This window comes from Sturnus vulgaris, chromosome 5 (assembly GCF_052056855.1).
Source record: "Sturnus vulgaris isolate bStuVul1 chromosome 5, bStuVul1.hap1, whole genome shotgun sequence".
In the NCBI taxonomy this organism is placed as follows: domain Eukaryota; kingdom Metazoa; phylum Chordata; class Aves; order Passeriformes; family Sturnidae; genus Sturnus; species Sturnus vulgaris.
Window position 1 is genome coordinate 56,694,509 of NC_142247.1, and position 26,353 is coordinate 56,720,861.

Consider the following 26,353-nt stretch of genomic DNA (forward strand, 5'->3'; position numbering starts at 1 on the left):
GGGCCCGGCTCCTGCGGCCCCGCCAGGTGGGCGCGGGCGCTCAGCCCCGGCAGGTCCCGCCGGCCCGGCCCGCACCGCGCACAATGCCGGGGGGACTCGAGACGCACCCGGCGCCGCGGCGGGCACCCCTCCCCGGGCGGGGGACGCTGGGGGCCCGCCGGGCAGCCCGAGACAGCACCGAACCCCTAGGCACCAGCGACCTCAGTTCACCGGGCCGTCCGGGCCCCCTGCGGGGCCCCGCAGACAATGGAGCCGGCACCGCGGGCCTGGTTCCCGGCTTCCTTGCACTGCCCCGACACCACACGCCCCCTCCCCGGCCTAGCGGCACTGTCCCGCGGGCGTTCCTGGGAGGGACAAGGCGCCGCCGGGCCCGGGACGCAGGTCCCCGGCCGCGCAAGGCACCGAGGCCGCTGAGGCCAAACGCGGCGGTGGCGGGCACAGGAGGGGGAGGGGGGGTGTGTGAGACCAGAGAGCTGTACCGCCCTGCCCGGCGCCCTCCCGGTGCCGGAACAGTGCTACTCACCTCCCCGGGCGGCCGCCGTGGGGGAAGCCGGAGGTCGCCGCTGCCGCCGCCCGGCCGGACCCGAAGGAGTTAAGAGGAAGGGCCGGGCGGGCCCGTCCCATTCATTACCCGGCGCTTTGTCTCCGCCGCCGCCGCGGCGCTGAGCAGCTGCCCCGGCTCGGCCGCCGCGGGCGCGGGGCGCACGCGCGGGGGGCGGCGCCACGCACGGCGCGCGACATGTCAGCGCGCCGGGCCGCAAAATGGCGGCACCGGGCTGCGATGCTCAGAGGTGGGGGGGGGGGGTCCATTCGTATCCGCGTCCTGGCAGTCCCACAGGAGGGCCGGGGCCCGATACCGGCCTTCTCCGCAAGGGCACGGCCGCTGGTCGCTGCATCCCGCTTTGTTCCTGGGGCGGCTGAGGGTTGCGGCTCTGAGGGTGCCGGGCCGGGGTTGGGGCGGTTCCTGCCGTGCTTTAGGCCTGCAGGGACCTCCGGGGCCTCTGCCCGGCCGGCTGCGCCTTCCCCGGGAAGCTGCGGTCGGGGGCCTCGCATTCCCCATGGGCCGGCCGTGGAGAGGCTTTCCCAGACATCGCTCCGCTGGAGCGGGCACGGATAGGCTGTTCCGAGAGCAGCCCTCGTCTTGCCAGGAATTTAGCTTCCAATGTTCGTATCCGCAGTTAAACCCACCCTGATGTGTATGCGTGGTCTAACGCGCAGTGGGTTTAGTTCTGGGCGCTGTTTTGATGTACTGAGTCTGCCTCGGGAGGGACCCTTGGCGTGGCGCTCGAGTCTCACCCGGGCAGGCATCCCAGGGAAGGATGTTCAAAGATGAAGGGAATGCACTGCGTCGGTTCAGGGAAACAGTGGCCTGCTATATTCTTGAGGTCGTGTTCTGGATAAAGCTCCTCCGGTTCTGGTGTTCGGTTGTAGGTCGGTGATTGTCTTCTCCGAGTGAGAGACATTAGTTAAGGTTATCAATGGGCCGAGTGATCCAGGCTTTTCAGGTGGGGTGAGGGTGAAGAAGGGTGGTTTGTTGGGTCCTTTTGATACATGTCATTTCTCCGGAGAGCTGAGTGAGATCTAATCTGCTGTGATTGTGACATTTGTTGTCAAATTTCAGTGGCAGTCATAGATTTCACTTTCTTTGCCTAAAGTGTTGGTAGTTAGAACTTACTTCTTACCTTTGAGAGTGAAAACAGGAGAAAAACCTTAAGAATACTGTAAACAGTACTGTTTTGGAAACTTAAATTTTAAGTTAAGGCAGTTGTTTAGAGAGACAGTGCTTAAGCAAGTCCTTGCTTTTTGATCTGAGTTATTTTCATCAGTTAATTTTCTTCTTTTGTCTTTGTGATTTGAACAGATTTAGTAAAGAGTGTTTTGGTTGGATATATAGCAGTATATGAAGAGATCAGTCAATAGCTTTCTGATTCGAAATAGTGTAGCTCTTCAACATTCCGCCATATTAGGTGTGTGTACTTAAGTACTGGTGTGATTTTTCTAAATGGATTCTAATCCATCTAAATATATAGATATAAATCTAAATAATTTGTTGTGGTTAATACTTCCTTTGGAAATCTCATGTCAAGTTTCATGTCAAACTGCCAACAAAATAGTTGTTATGCTGTGTGCAGGCAGTCCTTTGTTCCTTATTAATTTTTAACTTAGAGTTGCTTTTTATTGGTGGAGTTCAGCTGTATCAGAGTGCATGTATATATGTGTATACAGACATTATTATATATATAGTATATATATTAGTTACTGTAGGTGACTATAGTCACCTATAGGCCAAGCAACTGAGGCCAAAGTGATTTGAGGTGAAGTTACTTGTGTTCCACTGTTAAAAAGTGCAGTTATATGAATAAAACTGCTTAAAAATGAAGTTTCATCTTGGCTAGATCTGCCAGCTAGACACAGTAATAGAGGTGCAAGAGCTTAGTTAAGAAGTCTCTGTCACCGGTCTGTTGACAGGACATTACGGTGGTGATGATAGTAACAACTGTTATTATTAGTATTGAAATATGTCGCCTCACAAAGCATCTTTTAGAGAACTATAAAATTGCAAAAGTTAAAATGACATAGTTACACTTGTCACAGTGTGGAAAGATTAAATATCATAGTACGTGGCTTTGTTAATGGCCTTTTTTAACAGCTGTGATTTCAGAGAGTTTCACAATTCATAGTTGAAAATTTTACAGTAAATTAAAAAATGACTGGAAATTAATTTTGCACTTTTGCACTGTGTAGCTCTTTCTGTAATCACCTCTCTGTACCTCTTTATTTTTTCATACATTCTATTCTGAAAATTTCCTTAGCAGTTAGGGAAGTTGAGATTAATAAAAGTTAATTATTTCTTTAAATTATCTTTTAGATGGCTTGAGAACCAATCAGTGATTCTATATATAATCTACAGGTGTATATCACAGATTGAGTGAAATAACTAGAGTTTCTCTGTTCTTGTTGTTTTGCAAAAATACACCAGATACTCAAGAAATTAGGTCCTAAATATCTGAGCAAAGCTGGATCCAGAACGTCTTCTGACAAACAACCAAGTAATGTGATGAATAAAACACAGAGGTGGTGATCTGGTGACAGGCACAAGAAAGAGTAAATAACTGCAATTCCTAGAGTAGGCTCCAGACTGCCGGCTTGTGGTGAATGTAGCAGCACTGATGTGGTGATAATCTAAAGATACAAATTTTCCATAAAGGTTAAAGTCTGAGGTGTAAGTATGTGAAAGAACATAGTCATTTAGGAAGACAGATAATTAGGAAAATCTGCAAGGCATCCTGAAAGGAAGAACACAAAACTCTGGTTATCTAACTTCAGAAGAGTAATTTTGTTTTCTTTGATTTTTCCTCTATTTATGCATTTATAATCTTGTCTGTTTCAGATATTATGAATAAACATCTTTATTTGCATGATTAACTGAACCTGGCATGAATTAAAAGTGATATGATATTAAATGAATATAAAACAGTAATTTCTCACTCCAGTCCCTGGAGCAAACTGCAAGTATCTGTCACCCCATTATGTTTTGTGGAATAGCAGAAATCTAGAAGACCATGCTTCCAAATAAATTGTTCGGGTTCTCTGGAAAATAGGTATTACAGGTTCAGAGAAGAAAGAAACATCACTTATGTAGCTGTAAGTAACTGTCTCTCTGCCATTCTCTCTACTGCAGTGTACCTTGAACTTGGAAGGCTCTCAAGGAGGCTATAGCAAGAGCCTAGTTGAAAACTAAATTAAATTCTTATATCCCATCTTACTGTGACAGAACTCAAAATATGCCTTAAATACACCTATTTCAATATGTTATTAGCCAAAAGTAGATGTTTAGTGCTGCAGACAGAGTTTTGTGGTCCCAGGGTCTCTCCAGTCACTCGGCTGTTCATCTTAATCTAATTTTATTGCTTCCTTCCTTCCATTTCTTAATTGGTAGTAAACATAATGTTGATACTGCAGTGATAAAGTGATGTAGTTCTGTCTTTTTGCATCTGTATACATTTGGAAACACTAAACATTGATAATAACAGTATAGTTAGTAGTATTGATACCATTACCTTTTTTTTAGCAAAATTAAGCAGTTAATATTTATCTCCAAACATGTTCTGGCAAGCTTATTTTCACTCAAACCTCTGGTTTCACCTCTAGCAACTTCTGCATCAGTGATGTGTTTTCCATATGAAGTCATGAAGAATAAAACTACATCAAGAGATAACAGTTCTTAAATAAAGCACAAAGAATTGCAGATTTTTCGTATGCACTGAGGTAATACATTTAATAAAATTAACTCCTTTCCTCTTTGTATAGACTTCAGCCTCTTCCAGGAACCTATCTAGGCAATGTCAACGATCAAAACCTTAAAAGAGAGGTCAAAAGTACTAGGTCTGGATGTCCAATTTAGTATCTATTTAGTATCTATCATGGAGTATGGTTTCTAAGAACTTGTAACATAGGAAAGTACTTATATTTAGCATACGTCCCCATTTATTTTAGTGAGTACTTGGCTCTGCTCATCAGATCCAAGATGTCAGAGTGGGTGCTCAGGAAATAAGGGATGAGCAATCACACAGGAGTTAGGAGCAAGCATTCATTGCCAAAACCAATGCCCTTGTGCATTTATATTAATTACCTTATTTTTATGAACACAGCTCTTTCATCTCTATGATCCTCACGCTGTAACATATCAGAGGTGCATGTCATTGATTTTTGACTTGGAGTTGAGCGTATAACAGCATGCTGACGAGATTTAATCATACTTGCCCTTTATGTAGAGTGAGCATGGTGCTGGAGTATGTCTTTCAGGAGTGGTCAGTTTGGAGTTCCTATTCTAGTATTTTTATTGGGTCTATGGGGATTTTGTCTACATTACGAAGCCATTGGTATCAGAACTGATTTATATATACTTGAGTTTGGAAGTTCTCTGTTAGACAGCATCAGGCCTTGGCTGAGGCAGTAGCAAGTCTGGGACAAACAAGGTTGTGTAGGGCTCATTACTGCTTGTTAAATGATACAATAATTTGGATTCTCTGAACAAAGGAAGCTGCAGGCCATGTTGCTTGCTCTTCGTGGTTCAGGCTTTTTTGTGGATGTCATGTGTTGAGTCTTACCTCGGACTTTTCACTTTATTTTTCCTTCCCAGATTTTGATGTCACCTTCTTTTAGTCCTTCCCCATATAAATGAGGATGCAAGGTTTTAATTCTGAATGAGCCCATCTATTTTTGAATTTCTTCTGTGACAAATGACTAGGGATTCTGACAGTCGAACTTCTTCATTGCGAACCATCTTAATCATCTGCAGACCAGGTTTATCCTCTAGAATGAACGAGGAAGAGATAGTAAAGTAATTAAAACTGGATTTAGGTCTTATTGCTAATTGAATTTTAACTTAATTATACTAAAGCTGAAGTATTAACTCATTGTAAACATTGGAGATTGTTTCTTAGAGATACATGTTTCTGAGTGAGCTAACTAGGAAAAGAACTTCCCTCAGATCTTATACCTCATTTTGTATTAAATTTGCAAGTATTTTAACTGACACCAGAGGAACTGAGAATAGAGAAGTCACTGTAAGGGTTTCAATAAATAAAATTAACTTTGTGTATAATTAAACTTTATGAAGGCAGTCTTTGCTTGGATAAATGCTGTGTAGAGGATCCTTTCCAGTGTAGAGGAGAGGGTCAGAAAGTAGGAAAGGGAGACAATGTATTTGTATAATAGTGTTTACATGGGTTATACTATCTTAAGAAGTTACTTCATTTATCATGAACTCACATATCTTCTGAAACCCGAACCTGATCAGGAAAACAACCACAGAAACTAAAAAATTGTATTTCTCAAAAAATCATTGTGTATCAGATATAGGTATGGAGCACACTTTGTTTTCCCTTTGTTATGGCTGCATTTGACAAAACTGTTCAGTTCAAATAGGTCCTTTTTTTGCATTAACTTTCTATAAATTCTGTCTTATATCTGCTACTGTGGTTTCCTCAGTGTTTTGCAATAAAAGAGGTCAAAATCCAAAGTAGATTGTTTAGCCACACTGTTTTGTAATTCTTTGCTGTGTAAGTATGATATTTTTAGAACTTTTTACATAGCAATTACTGTTTTGCATTTTGATTCCTACCCATTGCCATTGACATTCTGTCTTTGCCCATAACTTGGCTCAGTTAGTTATGCTGTGTGAATTGACAGACACTCCAATTCTAAACATGCAGCTGCTTTTGTAAGCTAAGCTAATGATGGCTAATAACTGGGGATGCTGAAGGGGCACTCCCAAATCCTGGATTTACTTTACTGCTGCTCTTTTGTGCTGGTAATCATTTTCATCTGATCATGCAGGGAGGCTCTCCTGGGAGCTAAACAGAAAATTGGTGACTTGTTTATGAAGGGGTTGTTCAGATGGCAGTTATCCTGTGGCAGGAATAGCTTCTTACAAAGACCTTTGCAGGGGGAGTTACTATGCAGAACATAATAAAGGTGCTGAACTGTAAACACTAGGAATTGAATAATTAATACTGAAGAGACAATGATGAAAGAGAAGGGGAATATTATTTTCTTGATTATGGCTCTGTCTGCTCATTTGGAAACAGCAATATCATTATACATAAGAGTGCCAATAACTCTGTTCCAAGGGTTTGTTCTTGATAAAATGGTCTCTAAAATAGTAGATGGTAGTTCTGCTGTTTGGGAGACCTACAGGTCAGTACGTGGACAAGCTCTGTGCTTGTGTTGCAGCATGTTGTAATTTGGGTGTGGGGTTTCGTTTTGTATTATTGAAGCATAGTTTACACATGTTTTCATGTATATCCTGATTGTGAAGTTTAGTTTTTCATCTTTGCAGTGTCCAGAGGAGTGAGGTCAGTCCGCACCGTCCACTATGCAACTGTTATGGGCACATTTTGTAGAGAGCATCTTAAAACTGCAAAATCCTAAAGGTATGATATTAAAAGATTCAATATAGTGGATAAGTAAAGCAGGGTGTAGATTTCCCTGTCAGTTGTGTATCTCAGCAAAGTGCTTGGTGTATCTCTCAGTCAGCATGTGACAGGATACATTCCTCTTCTTGCAGTAGGTTACCCTAAGCATTAATTCCAACAAATGCTTAAATGGAAATGCAGTTAGGGCCTTTGCAAAGCAGCTTTACTACTTGAAGACCATTCTGTCAAATGATCTTCAAGCTTATCTATATATGACATTCCATAGGACTGCTTATCAGATGCAGCTCACAGAGGTATTTCTTAGCAAGCACTCTGATCAAGCGTGACTTCTGGTGGAGCTTGGATGATAAAAGGTCTTTTGACCTTCATCAGTACCATAAAAGGCACTGTCACAGTTCCCAGTCTGTTTTTAAACTTGTGTTTTGGTGAAGACTCTTCATTTGGATTGACATGAACTGTTCTGAAGGGTCAGACTAAATGGTCTCATTAACAAAGAACCACGTTGGCTGTGAGAATGAGAAAGGTACTACATGCAGGAAGTAAGAGTTACTGAGGCTGTAAGAAGCAAAAAATCCTTGATTCCATGGCAGTTGGTGAACATTATGTACACCAATATTATTTCATTTTTATTCTCCCTTTTGTCATAATGCAGCTGAAACTTCCAGATCAGAGGACTGAGAAGGAAAATCCAGACGATTTTTCCTAACTAGAGAAGAAGGAATATATTCAGTAAACAAATAGGAATTAAATGGACCAACAGTTCTGTTATATATTTGAAGCCAAAAATATGATCATCATTCTGGGATGGTCATCTAGGATTTTGGACCATATATCCCACTCAGTCTAGTATGACATACCAGTCTTTCTGACAAGGTGTCAATGATAACTAGGAGATGGATCAGTGATACATGTGTTTTTCTGTAAATACAAAAATTTGCAAAGCACCCAGAAGATGCAGAGTGATCCTGCACCACTGCCACACAGACTGAAAATAAACAGCTGGAAATTTGTCAGCACGCTGCTCTAGTATGTCTATTGATAAGGTTACATCATCTTTTCCACAGTGAACGCTGTTCTGGCTTCTGTGAGGTTTGGGAACAACCTCTTGTGAACCTGCAAATCACGCCCAGGAGTATTCTACCAGTGCCACATAGGATGACTGATGAAGTGAGAGAGATCTAAAAGCATTCCCATGTAGAATGAGAGGACCATGGTAATGTTGTATCTCATAGATGAGTGTGAAGGTGTAAATTGTATAATGGAGAAGCCAAACTTGAAAACTTGCTGGTGATACATTACCTTCAGGCATCATACAGACGTATCGCATGCAAGGTTAGGCAGATTTGTCATCATCATAGGAAGACAACCCACACATGTGTGTTATGGCATATAACCTTTCACAAAATGCATATTCTTGCAGGTTGTAAGGAAGGTGTGGGGTGAGTTCTGGTTCTTTTTTGTCCCTTCACCAGCCAGCTGCCCAGGCCAGGAGAGGAAAACAAAGTTGCATCCAAAGTAAGTCAGTACCCCTGCCAGTATTTAGTGCTGCAGTGAGTCTTGACTTTTAATCTGTAAAACAAAGGTGATATGCTTTAGAAACATAGAAATGTGTCTCATGAAATTTGATTCAAGGAAACAATGGAGGAGGATGCCGAGGCAGATAAATAGTGATTGTGTTTCTTTACGTGATCTTTCTTGCAATGATTCTGTTGAGAATTTGACAACTAGAAGATCCTCCTTCTGTGAAGTTTTCCATGCAGAGTGAGTCAGCACTGGCAACTTGGTTAACAGTTTGATGCTGTCAGGTAAGGGTGTGAGGATTCTGAAGGACTGGGACTGAAGCCCCTTGCACATGTTGAACTGGTGTGAAAAAAGGTGGTGAGGGATCTGTTGCCATCAAACTATGGATCAGAGGGCTTCTTGGCCCTTGATTTTTGGCTTGAAATTCTATTTTAGTAAAATTATATTCTTTTGAGTAACCATGTCTCATTTGTGAGGTGGAAAAGACAAAGGTAACAGATCTTTGAGGTTATAGGCACATGCTGAGGACTGGTCAGATGCCCCAGACAGTACTACATACTGCTCTATTTTGAAATACATGGGTTAATGTACTAATACTTAAAATGGAGAGGTTGAACATTCTGTTCTGGTAGCCTGTCATAAGGTCAATGAGAAATTATTTTGAACTCTAAGACTCCTAATACAGAGCTTTTTGTTGAGTGTACCCGGATCTTTGTACCATTGCTCTGAAATATCATCTGAAGGAATGACATACTTCTGTGTCCTAGCCTGGATGGTCCAAAGTGAAAACTCTACATGCCACCTTCTTACTGAGAGTAGTTGGGAGAATCTAGAAGCATGAGTTTCAATTACAGAAAAGTGGTCAAATGGTGAAAATACCAATAAGGAATACTACATTCTCAAAGGGATGTCCAGGGACTATGGAATGCTGTAATCCATCAGGCAGAAAAAAAAAAAAAAAACTGGAAAAAAGCCAGAGTTTCTGTGGCTCAGACATTAGAATGTGGACACCATCAAGGTTTCTGTGGAAAAATTGTCTCCACTTAAAACGTATTTGTTCAGGTGCACAGCAGATACATATGTGAATTATCCCTTAAAAGATAAACCAGTATATTTCCTTATCATAATACTAAGTTTTTGACAACATTATTTCTATTCATTTTTCTACTTTGCATACTAATGCACATGATGTGGTATGATGCTCCCTCTTTAATGCCTTTCTATCACAGGTTGTATTCTAGTGCAATAACACTAGCTTCTATCAGCATGTTGTAAGACTTCTGAGATTGATGGCAGGATCACTAAAAAAAATTTAACTGGGGAGTAGTTCCTCACAGGAAAGTATACAAATGACTAGATGGCCTCCATAGTTAATACGAACTTTCTTATATTGGACATTGATGGTGTTTTCTCTGTCTGAGCCTAGGGATCTATTCCAACACTGAGCAGACTGCACAAGTGTTAGATGCTTTAATAGCTTGTGTTTTGTTCAGAGATCAGTGTGCTAAATGGTTCCTTATGAGGAAAAATAATTTGGAAAGTACTTCTCCTATTCTACAAGATTTCTGTAGCCTAGTTGCTTAAACTCTCTGGACCTTAATTAACTATCTGCAATTAATAATAGGTATATCTAATTTTGATTCCCTAGTCATATATATATATTGTAGGACCAACTGATTTTTGAGGCAAGAAAACATTTTACTGCTAGAGAAAACATAAAAAATGAATTGGTAAGTTGTTCTGCAGCAATTCAGCTCAGTGGATGCTAAATACTGATGGGTAAAGAGAATCACACCTACTCTCAATCACTTCCTTTTTATTATATGTAGGACTTGTTCTGGATGATCAGCACAGGCAAGTGTTTGTGTTAGGCTGGGCCAGCTAAACGTTTTTTAAGGCTGTGGGTGCAGCTGCCTTGCAGAAATATATTGCAGAAATAATCCTCCAGTTCTCGAGTATAGCTGTAGTAGGTATCTAAAAATAATACCTAACCAAGGGTGTCCTTCGCAGGGGGAACCAGAAATAACCTTCTTTTTCTCTGTCAAAGTATAATCAGTTAATCTACAAGCAGCAGCTTGACCCAGAGACCACGAAAGAGCTGACTTTCAAGCACTATATCTACGTAAGGAATCTTGAGCTTGGACTTCCCCCCAGAGATAATAAATACCACTCGCTTTAACTTTTGAGCCTCGGTTTTGTAACGAGCCGCGTCCCGCCTCCATCCGTTCCCTGGCCCCCGCGCTGGGCCGTTCGAACGTTCTACCAGGGACGCGCGGCGGGTTCAGGCTCGGGGCCGGCCAGTCTGGACGGGAGCGCGGCGGTCGCGGGGCCAACGCGCTCCCGCCCCGAGCGCGGCCGCTGCCAGCCCCGGGCGCGGAGAGCGGCGGCGCGCAGGCACCGCCCCGCGGTGGCGGCAGCGGCGGGGCTGGGCGGCGCCTGGCGCCCTCACGTCCCTTCCCTCGCTCGCTCCCTCCCTCCCCGCCCGCCTCTCCTCTCCTCTCCTCCTCCCCCCCGTCGGCGCAGCGCTGTGGTGAAGCCGCATTGTTTGTGCCGCGGGGGGAGGGGAGCCGCTCAGCCCCGGGAGCCGAGCGCCGAGCCCGCAGCCGGACGGCGACCCGCGCCGCGCCTCACGAATGCGCCGCGCCCGGCGGCAGCAGCAGCCCCGCACCCAGCGCCGGGTGACCGCCGCGGGCAGCGCGGCCCTCCTAGCGCCCGCTCGGCCGCCCGCGGCTGCCGGACGCGGGGCCAGGCGGCAGCACCGGCGGGGCCTCCGCCATTAACCCGGCCGAGCGTCGGCCGCAGCGGCGGAGCGGGAGGTCTGTCAGCCGCTCCTCGGCGGCTCCCACAGCGTGAGTACGGCCGGGTGGGCGGCGGGAGCCGGCGGGTGGGGGCTGCGGGGCCGGGAGCCGGCGGAACGGCAGGGCGGCATGGGGGAAAGAGCAGGGCGGACTGGGCTCGGCAGCCTGCGGCGGGGGGGGGCAGCTGCGGGCGGGCGGGCGGGAAGGCGAGGTGAGCGCAGCGGTCTGGGGGAGGGAGGGAGGGCGCCGCTGGAGCTGTTTTGTCAGCCGCCATATTTGTGGGCCGAGTATTTTCGCGGCGGGGAGGGAGTGACTGTTGGGAAGGGCTGGAGATGATGGGCCCGGGCAGGAACCATCCTGCCGGGGGCCGGGAGGGGGGAGCGCCGCGCCGGGCAGGAACCATCGGCGGGAGGGGAGGGAGCGCGTTGGAGGCTCCCTGGGCGTGGGCAGGAAGTGTTGGCGCGGCACCGGCGAGGGCGGGCCCGGGGGCGTGAGCAGCCGCGCGCGGGAGGCAGGATTCCGGGATGGCTGCGGGAGCTGGCGGCGGCGCGCTTTTTCCGCCGGGCCGGCGCGGGGACAGCGGCTCTGGTGGTCCCGCGTGCCTTGGCCGTGCCAGCGCACGTTCGCTGGGCTCCGTGAGCCCTCGCTCTGGGCCGTGCTGCAGGGAATCGCTCCTGCTGCGCGGCTGAAGCGGCGGGTGGTGTCCTCCCGGAGTGCGTGTAAGCGCTGTTTGCTTACCGGCCCTCATTGTCTAGGATTAAGGAGCATTCCTGTGTCTTTCTCTTTTTAATGGTCTACCTGAAAGTGCTACTGAGAATGAAATTCCTTAGTCCTTTGAACAGGGGATCCAGGGACCAAAGACAGTTTATTTGAAGAGGAGGAAGGTAACTAGGGCAGGGATTGTGATTTGGAAGGGTATGCTACTGTACTTTTCATGTGGTTTTAGCTATCTTACACCTTGATAAATAGCTTTTTTTTTTTTTTTTTTTTTTTTTTTTTTTTTGCCTCATACCGTGTATTTCACAGAAACAGCTGTCCCCGTGTACTTCTGTTATGGTGAGGATAAACGTCTGCTGGTGATTTCCTTCCCAAGTAGCTGATGCAATTCTAGGAGATGAGAGTTGTGCATAACTTTCCTGGTTAATATCCTGTAGTCTTTGAGGGCAGGAGAGTACTAACAGAAGTGCACTTAAATAATTTTGTGTGCGGTTAGTGCAGTATCTTTGTGAGCATTTAATGGAAACTTGTCTTAGTTTGCTCTTCAAATGTAGGTCTTGGTCCTCATTCCTATCGATCTACAGGATGCTGGGAAGGGGTGGGAGGGAGAAATGCTATCTGGTAATTGCCTAGGAAAAGCCAACCAGTTGTAGGTCATGAATTTGTTATGCAGAACTCTGGTCTTTTTCCAGAGTATGTATAGAACATTTGCAAACAGAAGAATTTTGGACAAACAAAAAAACCCCCAGTGCTTTAGTGCTTTGGCTTCTGAGGCATTTAAGTTATTCACACTGAATTTGCATGAAAGTCGGCCTGAGTACTACCAGTTTCAATTCTGGTTGCATTACATTGTATTTGTAGGGTATCCAGTCTGTGTTTGAGACTGTAACTTCCTGCCTAATTCAACTGTATTTACTGTTTTAATGCTAAATTTAATTATTTTAATTTAATATTTTTGAATATTACAGTATACTTAAAAAATTATTGGGCTAACATCTATCAGTCTGGTTCATACATTTTGACTTTTGCAAAAGCTGTCCTAAATTTTTAAGCAAGATTAAAGATCTTGTGCTTTTGAGTATTTTCTTCCTATTTTTAGTGCCTGAAGCCATACTTGAGAATCTTGGGAACAGAGGGGGGATGTAGTGCTTGGAAACATAGCATTAATGTGTTTTTCTGTGGTACTGGGCTAAGGTAGTGTTGACAAGTTACACATGTTTTTGATTTCTGAAGGTCACCTCTCATCCCTCCCTCTGTGTTTTTTCCAAAAGTCTCTATCCTCAGGAGCCATATGAACAGATACACAACCAGCTAAAATGTAGAAAGGGGCGTTAAAAATACTAAAACAGACTTTTACATCTAGACAGAATTTAAATGCAATTATATAAGGTAAAAGTGCTGTAAACTGCGGTTTTTTGATTGATGAGTAATTTGAGTCTATTCTGATCTGTAATAAGTTGCTGTACATTGACACATCAGTGTGCTTTAGCTGAAGAATCCATCGTTATTTGTTCACCATAACAGAAATCAGGGCCATTGTATTACCTTTGGGTCTCTGAATTACAAAATCTGCATTGAAACTGGGAACTAACTTTTAATTTTGGTTAAATTACTGGTACATTTCTGGTTTTAGTTGTTGGGCCTTCTTTGGCAGTATTAATTGTTTAAACTGCTTTTTACAGTTAAGAAACTAATATGATCGAATCCTGTGTTGTTTTACAGAATTTAATTATTAAATGCTTCTTCCAAAGTTATTTGAAGAGGTGGAGCCTCTTTTATTCTTCTTTTGTTTATAAAGAGCAAATCAGAGATCCGTCATGATTGGGCACTGACGGTTGGCTATACAGTACAGAAACTAGTAATAAGGGTTAAGAATTAGTTGGGTAAAAGTCAGATGTACGAGAAGCACCATTTTTGCATGAATAATAAAACTAGCTTAGATTATGAAAGCAGAATCTGTTTGTGAGAGCAGACAGATTAGAGCCTTTCAGGAGCTAGTCTTAGGGTTAGTTGCCTAAGTGATCTAATCTTCCTGTGAAAGCAGTTCCTTCAGTACTTTGAGGCCTTTAGGAATTGGCATCATAGACTTAAGCGAAAGACAAGCAGCGTGGAGTCGTTCATGTAGTTGTTCAGTGCTTACTGTTTTCTTCCTGAAATAGATATACTGGCCTTTCACAGTAGTTGTGTTTTGATTTCTCTATTTCTCTGCTATTTTGGCAATACATGCTAAGAATAGTTGTGTTGTAGTGAGCAGCCCTGACTCAAAATGCAGCTTGAAATGGTGAGTCCCTAGTAATACTTTAGGCAGTGATTAAAGATTAAGGGGTTTTTATGTAGCTGAGGTTGGATGATGCCAATTATTAATGATTTATTGGGAGGAAGGAATGAGTGAAATAGAATTTTAAACTTGACAATGTCCATCAGGTTTGTAATATTTTCAACCCTTATAGAAGAAAAACCCCACCCACTGTGAAGATGTCAAAAAGCTATGAGTATATATGGAAGCTTTTAACTTAGAAATTTTGTGACCAAAATGCATGCTCATCCTTGTCATGGGGCTTTGGAGTTGGGGAGAGGAAGCTATCTTTTTGTATGGTATGTGATCTTTTTACAGCGGGTTGTAAACTTAAAAATGCTTTTAAAGAGCTTGGAAATGGGTTTATAAACAGGGATTTTTTTATCTATCAGCAGTTGATTTGAGAACAGCTCCTGAAGAATCTGTTGAAGGAGAAGGGTGTGTGAACACGCGTACTTAAAAGCAGGGAACATGTTTTGGCCCTAAGTCAAATCTGCTTTACAGGTGGAATATTTACTACTTGCAGTCCTTACTGCACTATATTGGGCACTGCGAGTTCTGTCATGTTCTTGTCATGTTGTGAAGAGCAATGGGCTCACTAAGGATTGAGGAAAGTAAAAAAAGTATAAGGCTGTCAAACTGCCCACTTGCCAAATGTGGACGTATGTGTGCTTTTCTGGCTTTTAAATATAGCTATAGTAATTGAGTTGATATCGTGAGTGTTTCAAATTGCACTGGAAAAAAATTCAGAGAAAACTTGTTTTTCTTTCACAATTACATTAATTCTTTAGAAAAGAGGTCTAGAGGAGAATCTGTAACTGTTGCAAAAATTTTCAAACTGCAGAAACACCCATAAGGTGTTAAGAAGCATTGTAATAAAGGTTTTCTTAAAAGGTAACAAAAGCATTTTAAATCTGTGATACTTCTGAAATGTTTTTGTTCTCATGCAGTGGTCTTGCCAACAGTGTTTCTATAGAATTTCTAGCAAGGATTTTGTATAGCTATGTTTACTCAGGGAAGCTGTTACTTGGAATATCTATTGATATTTATGTTAAACTTGTACGAAACTGAGCTGTCCTGTTGAGTAACAGTGACAGGCTTTTGCTTTTGTTTACTTTTAGTTAAATATATGTACAGAGGGCTGTAGAACTGAAGGTTTTTTCCTTACTATAGTAAAACTAATACTTTAATATGATTGTTTGGAATTCATAGTATTAACTGTTGCTCTGATTTTAGGTAAACATTACCAAATGAGGAGAAAAGGAAGATGCCATCGAGTATCGGCAGCAAGGCATTCTTCTTCCCCATGCAGTATTAAGCACTCCCCGACACGAGAAACCTTGACATACGCTCAAGCTCAAAGGATGGTTGAAATAGAAATTGAAGGTCGCCTGCATAGGATCAGTATCTTTGATCCTTTAGAAATTATATTAGAAGATGATCTTACTGCCCAGGAAATGAGTGAATGCAACAGCAATAAAGAAAATAGTGAAAGACCACCCGTTTGTCTAAGAAGCAAACGCCATAAAAATAACAAAGTGAAAAAGAAAAATGAAGCTCTTCCGAGCTCCCATGGTATACCTGCTACAACAGCTCCTCTTCCAGAACCAAAAGTACGCATTGTTGAATACAGTCCCCCTTCAGCTCCTCGGAGGCCTCCAATTTATTACAAATTCATTGAGAAGTCAGCAGAAGAACTTGATAATGAAGTTGAGTATGACATGGATGAAGAAGATTATGCGTGGTTAGAATTGATAAATGATAAGCGGAAAAGTGATGGAGTGTCAGTTGTTTCACAAAATATGTTTGAATTCCTTATGGATAGGTTTGAAAAAGAGTCTTATTGTGAGAACCAAAAACAGGGTGATCATCAGTCTTTAATTGATGAAGATGCAGTGTGTTGTATATGCATGGATGGTGAATGTCAGAACAGCAATGTGATCCTATTTTGTGATATGTGTAATTTAGCAGTACATCAGGAATGCTATGGGGTGCCATATATACCTGAGGGCCAGTGGCTCTGCAGACACTGTTTGCAGTCCCGCTCTCGGCCTGTAGACTGTGTGCTGTGCCCAAACAAGGGAGGTGCCTTTAAAAAGACAGATGATGATCGTTGGGGACACGTGGTGTGTGCTCTGTGGATTCCAGAAGTTGGATTTGCCAATACTGTTTTTATTGAGCCAATTGATGGTGTCAGGAACATTCCCCCAGCCAGATGGAAGTTAACGTGCTACCTCTGTAAACAGAAAGGTGTTGGTGCCTGCATCCAGTGCCACAAAGCAAACTGCTATACCGCATTCCATGTGACTTGTGCTCAAAAGGCTGGTCTATATATGAAAATGGAACCTGTGAAAGAACTAACTGGCAGTGGAACAACGTTCTCTGTGAAAAAGACTGCCTATTGCGATGTACATACTCCACCAGGTTGCACACGGAGACCTCTCAATATTTATGGAGAAGCTGAAATTAAAAACGGTGTTTGTAGAAAGGAGGGATCAGTCAGAACTGCTAGGTCTACATCAAAAATCAGAAAAAAGACTAAAAAAGCCAAGAAAACAGTGGTTGAACCTTGTACAGTTATGCCAACAGTATCTGCTCCTTATATTCCCCCCCAGAGGTAAGCAAACCATCAAAATGTGAGAAACCTTTATTTATTTAATTTTAAACCAATGCATTTAGATGCCACCTTGAAGTTTTTGTACATTTTTTACGCGCTTTCTTTAAAGGCCTTTTTCAGAGAATTACTGTTAATTATGTACATTGCACTTCTGTGGAGTTGCATTAAACATGCAGTAACTTCCTCAGAGAAATTATTAAGTGATCTGTCTTGTCGTCAGAACATTTGGTTTGGGTTTTTTTGTCAGACTAAGTTACGGTGTGTGTTCACTTGTCATTCACTGTGCTTCTAGGACTTAACGGCTAAATTCAGAACAGTAGTTGCAGTTGGTCTTCATATTAAAGAAAAAAAGCCAAGCTCAAAGTTAACTTTATTTGTAATTTTGGATACTGAGCTTCTTTTTCTAATTTTAAAAGATCCAAAATAAAAATTACAATTAATTGTGTATGTAAGTTTTGAATCTTGTTCATCTCACATAAATTAAGAATAAAGTTGTAGTGTAAGATGTATGTAAGTTTTACAAAAAACCTTCAAGGAAGTGTTTTTCCTTGTGTGGCAGAATAACTTTTCCAGAGGTATTTCTGGAATTTATGTTTGTATGTTTACAACACCAGTATATTTGTTTACCCTTGAATTGAAATCTACTAATTCAAGAACAGTAATTTGGAAGGTTTCTCAAACAGGCACCAGTTCTATGTGCAGGCTCATTTCCTGTACTGTGACAGGACTTTGAATGCACAGAAATGAGGGCTTTTAAAATAATATGATGCCTTTTAAATGGCTGACTCACAAGTCTCAGGTAGTGAGCAATTAAAGCTGGTTAAATTAATCTAAATAAATATATGTTTAGAGACTGCAGTTTTTTCCTGTAATAAGTTTTGCTTATGTAAGAAGCTGCTTATTGACTGACTTTGACAAACAGCCTTCAGCTCCCATGTGGTGTTTACAAATATCAGATTTATTGCTTTGTTCTCTGTTAGGATTGGCTTGGTAAAATGGTATTTTTGTTTAGTGACGCACTGCAGAAAAACTCGAGTTGTCAGTAGGCAACTAATACTGCTATTTAAGCAGGAACTACTCTCCGTGGAAGGGGGAAGTTGGTGTAAAATAATTCATCTTTGCCTTAGTTAGGACAATCCCTATTGGTAGTGTAACGTGTTTTTGTTTTGCTTTTTTTAAGACAATGTAAGAAAGAACATGAACTAAGAGTTGAGGATTAGAAAGTATTTTGTCAGTTGTGCTTCTGGCAGCTCATTCCATTGGCAACTTTTAAAATCAGACTTTAAAAAGCTGCTATCATCAGATGGCTTTTTTTAAAATAGTCATTAGATGCCAGGAGCAAAAATACAAAGACATTTTCTTCTTTCTTGTTTTTCATATTTATGATTGAATTTCTTTTCAAGACAGCAGAAAAATTCACGTTTCTTCTATTTGTGCTTTTCTCCATATTTCTAGAAACAAGTACAGTTCTTATATTATATGTCATACGTGTAAAAAACATGCACAGTTTAAAGGTATTTTAAAGTTGAGCTTTATTATAAATTGCTTGGTTTTGGCTGAGAGAGACCCTTGCTTAAGTACTCTTTGTAACATGAACTCGTTCAGTCCTAGAAAACTATCCCTGAATTAAAAGTGAAACAGAAATGGGCGTATTAAAAGGAAAAGTGATTACACTGTAGACCCAACTGTCTGGTTTTAGAACCAAAGTTGTCAAGTTTTCTTTGGCTGTTCTTCAGGTTTTTTTCTGTTTTGAAAACACTCTTGTGTTTCTGTAGGTATTAAGTACATACCCAGAAATTATTTAAAAATTATTTGGATAATTTCACAGTAGCCTTAATTTAAATTTTTTTTTCTAATCTGTTTTTTAAATACTGTTTTTGCTCTTGGAGCTGAAGCATGATTTTTCAGAGGCCTTGAGGAAGAGCAATTAGGCTATTTAAGTTACTAGAGAATAAATATATACACTCAGTGTTTAAACACTAGTGCTTTTTAACCTGAAGAATTTGATTTTAATATGTTTTCAACATCTCTGGACATTGAGGCACACGTGGAAATGTTTGGTTTAGATTGCTTTCTTAATACCTAGACTGTATGCCTCCTTGGCATATTGCTGGCTCTTCAGAGTTGGTAGTTGGAAGAGTGTACAAGTATGGAGATGATAGCGAGCAGGAAAGCACATGCTGGAGGCAGCCCCTGAGTACATCTGGTGAAGCTTGAGGAAAACCATCTTGCGAGTTATGTTCAGTTTAAGGAGAAGGATTTATATCCTTTTCTGGATAGTGAGAGTATATGAACGACTGAGCATTTTAGTAATGCAGTTTTTAATAATTCTATTTTCCAAAACAATTATCTTAATGTTCAGGATATTTTAAAAAGACTGGGTGTGGAACAGCATACCTCATAATTTCTGCACAACTTTGGTAGCTTATGAATTTCTGGATCCTTAGGTCAGCTTTCTGTTCTATTCCTTGAATGACTTCAACCAGAATTTTTTACACAGATGTCATACTCTAAGCTTTTTGCTATTCAATTATATAGGTAGTGTTGTTCTCTAGGTCGTTTATAATCTAATTATATAACCTCTCAGATTTTCTTTTGTGAACTCTTCATTTAGGGGTGCAGATCAGAAGTTGCTAACCATTGATCCATTGATGATAGGAGAAAAATGCTTACCTTCCTTGCCTTTTTTTTTTTTTCAGTAATTTATTTTTAATGTTAGGTCTATATCTATCCTGTTGCCTAAGTGTTTTGGAAAGTCTATACCTAGGTATCTACTTCAAAAGCTGCAGTAGTTCATCTTAGAGCCTTAAGGTGGTTTCAGTTTTCAGTGCTGTCAATGCTGACTTGTAACTTGGTTAATGCTTGTAATAATGTATGGGACAACCAGGGAACTCTTATGCATGGAGGATGTATGTCAGACCTGGCTAGAGAGATGTGTTGTTTCTTTACTAGGAAATTCCATTCAATTTTTATTGAAATACAAAACTCTTGAATGTGGTTGCTTACACTGTACTGTTCGTACTCATCAACTTTTTTCATTTACCTGGTTTTGGTGGGTTTGTTTTTTGGTTTTCTTTATTGTTTAAAGGTAGAAGTTGTGTTTCTGGGAAGTGCCAGAGCAGCTGTGCTGTGTAGGGAGGAGAGTGGGAAAGGACACACTAAAACTGTCCCACTGTATGGGAGGGACAGACAGTACCTTCTCCTCTTGCAAAGTGGTAGTCAAAAAGTAGCCTCCCGCTGCCACCAGCTAGTTTGGCTGAAGAAGTGGCAAATTTCTTCTTGAAGTATAGTATTGCTACTAGGGGAAATGGTTAAATTTTTCTTAGTAGAGAGATTCCCCGCCCCCCCCCAAAAAAAAGATATAGATACTAGAAGGATTTTGTTTAGACTGCAGGTCCAGAATTTTCAAGCTTGGAAATCCTAACTTTTAGGGTTGGCTTGACAATGTAAATCTAGTTGCTTCTCTCTGTTATCTTGCACTGACTCTGTGCTCTATTTCTTGTGTTGTTTTTTTGTTGGTTTTTTTTGTTGGTTTTTTTTTTTTTTTTAAATCTGCTGCTGCTCATCCTTATCCTTATTGTCCTGTTTCCTTATTCAGCAAGCTGAAGGGGTACATGAAGCAAAAGTGTTACAGTGTTAGCTGGGAAAACTACATGGTTCCTCTTATTTTTGAGTGCTTGATTCTTCAGTACAAATAGCATTGTTTTTGTGTAGCCTCTTGATCTTATGTGTCAAAAGAGGCATTTTAAAAATGTATGCTTGTTAGCCAGTGTCAATATCCACATTTTGTAAAAATGCTGTGAAACTATGATACTGTAGCTATATACTAGGAGGGAAATAGAATGTGATATAAAATAGTTAATCTTCAGTATGTTAAAAGTATACACTGAGATACAGTGTAATTTGCTTTATTAAAATGCCATTTGTGCAAGTAGTGGTCTATTAAATGGAAGCTGACATTAAAAGTAGATAAATATTTGCTTTCATCTATACTTTCTGCAAACATGACATGTTTGTTATGTCTGAAATTAAGGTAATATTTGAAATGCAATGGTTGTATAGAGAGCAAAGAATAAGTAAAAAAGCCCCACTTTTAATAAAAGTAGGAACACTGTATGTTGTTGCATGAGATGCATTGCATCATTAATATTAAAAGAAAATTTAAAGATTATTATGAAAGTAGATAAGTAGGTAGCCGACCACTGAGAGCAAAAATTGCTGAGACTCTTACAAAAACATTTTCAGCTCTTTTGACAGATCAGCATTTGTGTGCCTCACATTAACTGATTTCTCTATGTTGATCTTTGGTTTCATTAGAAGGAATACCGTGCCTGGTAGTAAGCTGGATTTGTGTTAATGTGTTTCAAGGCAGAACCAGTATTTTTTTTCGGTTTATAATTTACTCAGTTGAGCTATTCTGAACTTTGTTACCAAGTTAATTAAAGGTAATCTTGTTATCTTAACACAGGAATCTTGATTGTCTCTGAAAGGAAATGTTGGCCAGAAAAATAAATAATAAATAAATAGAAAGTGTTGAAATGCAGTATAAGGGGAAAGGTACATTAACAAAGCCTTCAAGACATTGTTAGTCTGCATTTACAGATAATGCTGCATGTTCATGTATGTAGTTTGTGGATTTCTTTTGAGGATTTTTTAAAATGTTTTTTAAGGTGCTCTTTTTGTTTTTTAAGGTACTTTTTTTTTTAATACATTCAGAAAGCTTTTAAGGTGGGGGGAAATATCAAGAAATTTGGCTTAAAATTCAGCTATTGAAAAATGTTTCTGGGGCCAGCATTGCAAAGAACTTGGAAGCTGAATAAATCCAGACTAATGTCTGTTAGCTTTTTATCCTTGAATATACATGTATGTATAATTCACAGAATCATGTGAAAATGCTTATTTTAATTCCAGGGTGGGGCATGATGTAGGTGTGTCTTGTGACTGTACTTAATACATGGATCAGAAAATCACCTAAGTGGAGGGAATGCCAGAAGTCCTGGGCTGCTGATATTTCTTGTCTTGTCGCATTGTTTGACTTTGAAACCTTTCTGTTATATGTAGAAACTACTGCTGATGTCATTCTGATCTCTTTGCTTAAATAAAAAAAAGTAATTTTCCCTAAATAAAAAAAGAGCTACTGTGGTGTTCACTAGTTTTGCATCAGTGGTATTTTTAAAAAGTAAAGGTAACTTTAGAGCATTATTTTGAAGCTAGTTCATCTTGACACTGGTTGGCTTATTAAATAAGGATTAATTAATGTGTTCAGAGAAGTGTAATTTATTTAGGAAATTGTAAAGTAGATTTTGAGTAAAAATAATACTTTTTCCCCCTTCTGTTTATTTTATGTGTACTAGGCCTAGAAGCTTAAAACAAATTATTATGTTACCTCTGCAAGGCATATCAGTAATATCCTATGTGCTTTCTAAGGGGTTTGATCCACAATGATTATATATGTGATCATGTAGTAATGAAGACCAAGATTTATGTGATTTTGTTCTTCAGAACTTCTGAGTTTCAGCAGTTATGTGAACTTCCAGTTTTTGGTTTTGTTTTTTTTTGGTGGCAAATAGAGGGTGTTGTGATTTGTGCCATAGCAAAACATCTAAAGAATGCATTGTCTGAAGGACTGCCTCCTGGCAGGTTTTTTTATTCAATGATCAAGTTACAGGGTGCACAAAAAATTAGAAGATAAATACCGAGCTTTCTTCTTACTACAGATCAAGATGTGATTTTTGATTAATACATCTGATGTGAATTTAGCCTTTTGATACTAGATTTCAAAGTCGTGTGTGGTCGTTATTTATGTATAGGAACTGGCAGAAATAAATCTGTGCATGTGATTTCTCTGAGAAGAAGTTTTTCCAGTTTGACAGGGTGGGGGGATTTCATTGTTTGAGTTGGGATTCGTTTTGGTTTTTTATTGTATTTATTGTTTTGGGTTTTTTTCCTTATCCAAAGTTATTGGAATATCACAAAGTCTAGTTGTTAGAATAGGAAGAAAATAACAGAAAATTAACTGAAATAACAATGTTTCCTCACCTCTTCATTTCACTGTTCTACTTTTCCTGTCCAAGCAAAATTTTACAAGCTGCTTGCTTAAACAGAAAACTAGGGGTTCACAGTCATGTAAGCAAGACAATGTGCTTCCTACGTGTGCATTCAAAATCAAATACTATTTAAATACCAGTAAATGTTGAGTAAAGAATAGGAACATGGAGAGACTTTCAGGCTTCAGAAGGTGTATCAGTAGATTAAATATATACTATTAGACCCTCAACTGAGGAGAGGCAAATTCAGTAGCTAGACAGAAAGGAATAAAACCTGCAAAGTGGTTCTAATTAAGAGAGTGTGTATTTGTTGCATGGGAATTCGGCAGACTTGTGTTGCAGAGGTTTAAATGAAAGCTTTTTCAGTCTCTCCAGGATTTGATATGTACTCTGTTAGGCATCTAGCTGATTTCTGCTTGGTATTAAAGGAATGTTATCCTTTTTCAAAAGGAAAGAAAGACATGGAGATGGATTCTGACTTTTACTTAGTTATTCATTTACCTCTGTCTTTCAAGTTGGTCAGAACAATTTGAGGGTTTTTTTATTTTTAAGTTAATAAGTCATATAGTAAGTTTTATCTTTTATTGGGGAATGTGATAACAAAGTTGTGGTTTTTCACTGTTTAAAAAAAATTGTATTGAAAGACAAGTTTTACAAACACACTGTTAAGCAGCTGCTCCCAAAGGTTTTCCATGAGAAGAGTGAGTTTCTTATGTCCAGGTGTCTTATCTTCAAGAGCTGAAGTTTTTGGATATGGAGCTAGGAGGAATAGTTGATAAGGCTCCAGAATTAACTCCAATTCCCCAAATAAATTCTTCCATAGCTTTTTATTCTAGTTTTATGCTAATTGTCTTCCAGTATGTGTCACTGGAATTACTGTAATTATCTGTAGGGAATTCTTATGTCTTTCCTGCTTCCTACAAGTATCAGTATATTTTGTGGAACTTAGCTGAACAAGGCTTGAAAATTCAAGTGTTCTGGAAACTCAGTTTACTTTGTTGCAACTTGTTCAATAATTTTTTTTTACGTTTTGTTCTGACACGTTTTAAAGCATATCTGCAATCTTTGTGTGGGAAAATAAGGGTATTTTATTTGCTCTGTAAAGTGGAACATAATTTGATTGATAATGTATATTAGCATAGGTCAAGAGAAACTGTTATGTTAGTGATACTGAATGAAATTTTACAGAGTACAATACAGTTTTCCTGTGTTGTGTGTGCCTTTAATAATGCTATGCTGGATAAAGGACAATGCAAAATAACAAACTGATAGAACTGGAGGCTCAGGACAGTGTGGTACTGGTATGGTAATCAATACCAGTGGTATTAATACCAATGGTATGGTAATTAAATGGTATGGTAATAGTAACTGTGGTAATTAAAATACTAGGGTTCATTCATGTTCAAAAAATCACTTAGTTTTAATGGATATTCGATCTTCCTTTGAGTGTTTGATGAATACCGATTTTCATACTAAGTTCTTTGTGCTTGAGTTACTGTAGTAATGGTGTCAAAATCACACACTTGCTCAAGTAAATGTTCTCTCCAGTTTATATTTCAAAAACTTAAGAGTCTTGAGGTATTGTAATACTAAAAATAATACCTGAGGAGGTAAGAAGTGTGTATGGTCTGTGGAGTTGTTAGTAATGATTGATAAAAAGTTGCTGATTATCTCTCATTGGCTTTCTTAGGTTAAACGGCCACACCGTTGGTTACCAAAAATACTGGTTTCACTTTTCCCTGTAACCAGTTCCCTGGTTGCCACAGTGATATATAACTGACACTGGGAAAGGAAGTCATGAGTCGAAGAAGGCAGCTCTGAGATTTGCTAATATGATAAAAACACATCTCTTACGTTGACAAAATTTATTTTATGCGTTTATCTGAAAGGTGAGGAAACAAGGACTGAGTAACACACCAGGCTCTCTGAATGCATTGACCAGTGCATTAGGTGTATCATCCTTTACAGGGTAAATTATCCATGAAATGTCTCCATGTGAGGAGACTGTAGGTGCTATTTCAAAGTTTCAGTTCTAAAGGGACCTTTTCCTTTTTAAAGACAATCAGGGAATTGTATGATATCCCTGTTTGTAGTGCACATCAGTGTTTTGCAGGGCTGGGGCAAGGAAATAGTTCTGGCTCACTCAGTCGGCTACAGCACAATTAAAACAGTTTTGAAAAATGGTTTTGTCATCTGTGTAGTTTTGGCATGTAGCTCTAAAAAAAACAAAACCAAGAATCAGTATGACTACAAGTGCTAAGACATCAAAAGGCTGCAGTGGGCACCAGCTTAAAACCTAATGCTTCTTCTATGAGACCAGTTAGATAGCAGCAGTCACTGAATATCATTGGAACACAGTCACCTTTTTAAGAATTTTCAAATTCCTCTATCAATGTACTTTGTTTAATAGTATAGAAAATAATACAGAAAGCTGTTCTTTTTTGATGTGCGTATACTGGAAAAGTTCTAGTGTGGACAGATACCTTAGCAAAAAAATGCCTTTGCTGAGGTGTTTTCTGTAGTTCTGGGAGGTGTCCTAAGTTCTCTAAGCCTTGCCTCTGCATTGGGGATTTGTCAGTCTAGTGTAGCAATTAATCCTGTCATGTCCAAGTCAGATCTTGATTCCAAAATGATGAAGTCTTTAAACAGCTCTCCTTACCTAGCTCAAATACATGCCTGTTTTTTTATTCTTCAGTATTTTTTTATTACATCTTTGTTGGAAAAAACAAGGGAAGTGGAATATATGGAAAATTACTTTAGGTGGTGGGAGCTTCAAAATTAGTACCCAGTCTGTGCAACTTAAAATGTTGTCTCATTTCCCCAAAATGATTGTACTGCCCATCAAAATTTAAACTGCTTGGGACAGTAAAAGTCAGCCTGGAAGTATCAGACTAAGCAAAAGGATGGTTAAAAAGCTGTGATATAATTAGGATCTAGCAGCAGATGTAACATCCTCCTAGCACTAAGTTCATAGTGTAGAGGCTCTGTAGATATCTGCCACGTGAAGAGTTTCATTTCAGAGCTCTGTATTTGGGAAGTATGTAGGTACTGCCCATGTGTGGTGTTTAAAAGAAATGCTTGGTGTAATTCAGAGGGGAAGGCAGAGACGGCTAGCTTCCAACCTCTTGTTAAGTAGTCTCTGGACTCCAAATTACCTTCTGTTTATTTATATTTTGAAAGTTGTGAGAGTGTCTACTGTGAACATCTTTTAAAGCTTCTTTTAACACTCTACTATTGTAATTATATATGAATAGTGTCTTTAATTATGTGAATTGGTAAATGTACTTAAAGCTGTAGCTAAAGATGTTTGCGTAGTCTTGCCACATCTGATGGGCATGAAGCCAAAGCACCTTTCTTCATGTTACGATTCTCTGATCTTTTCAAATAGTTGTGTATTTGGCTGTGCTTTTTTTGAC

The 26,353-nt window shown here is 40.3% G+C and overlaps 1 protein-coding gene and 1 long non-coding RNA gene across 5 annotated transcripts in view; both read left to right on the top strand.

The window, feature by feature from the left end:
* Nucleotides 1-777: 777 nt before the first annotated feature.
* LOC148223727 (uncharacterized) lies at nucleotides 778-10,641 on the top strand. The gene is made up of 2 exons (XR_015804055.1): nucleotides 778-4,269; nucleotides 5,144-10,641. It is a non-coding gene; the product is annotated as an uncharacterized LOC148223727 (long non-coding RNA).
* A 525-nt stretch (nucleotides 10,642-11,166) lies between these two features.
* The window catches only part of BRD1 (bromodomain containing 1), a 58,462-nt gene continuing 43,275 nt past the window's right edge, over nucleotides 11,167-26,353 (top strand). For 2 of the 4 annotated variants that reach the window (XM_014868941.2, XM_014868943.2), the window contains exons 1-2: nucleotides 11,167-11,311; nucleotides 15,510-16,890. In XM_014868941.2, coding sequence (XP_014724427.1) covers nucleotides 15,524-16,890 — 1,367 coding nt within the window. In that variant the 5' untranslated portion in view covers nucleotides 11,167-11,311; nucleotides 15,510-15,523. The remainder of the gene's footprint in view (nucleotides 11,312-15,509; nucleotides 16,891-26,353) is intronic. The other 2 variants (XM_014868940.2, XM_014868942.2) reach the window with 1 other exon arrangement.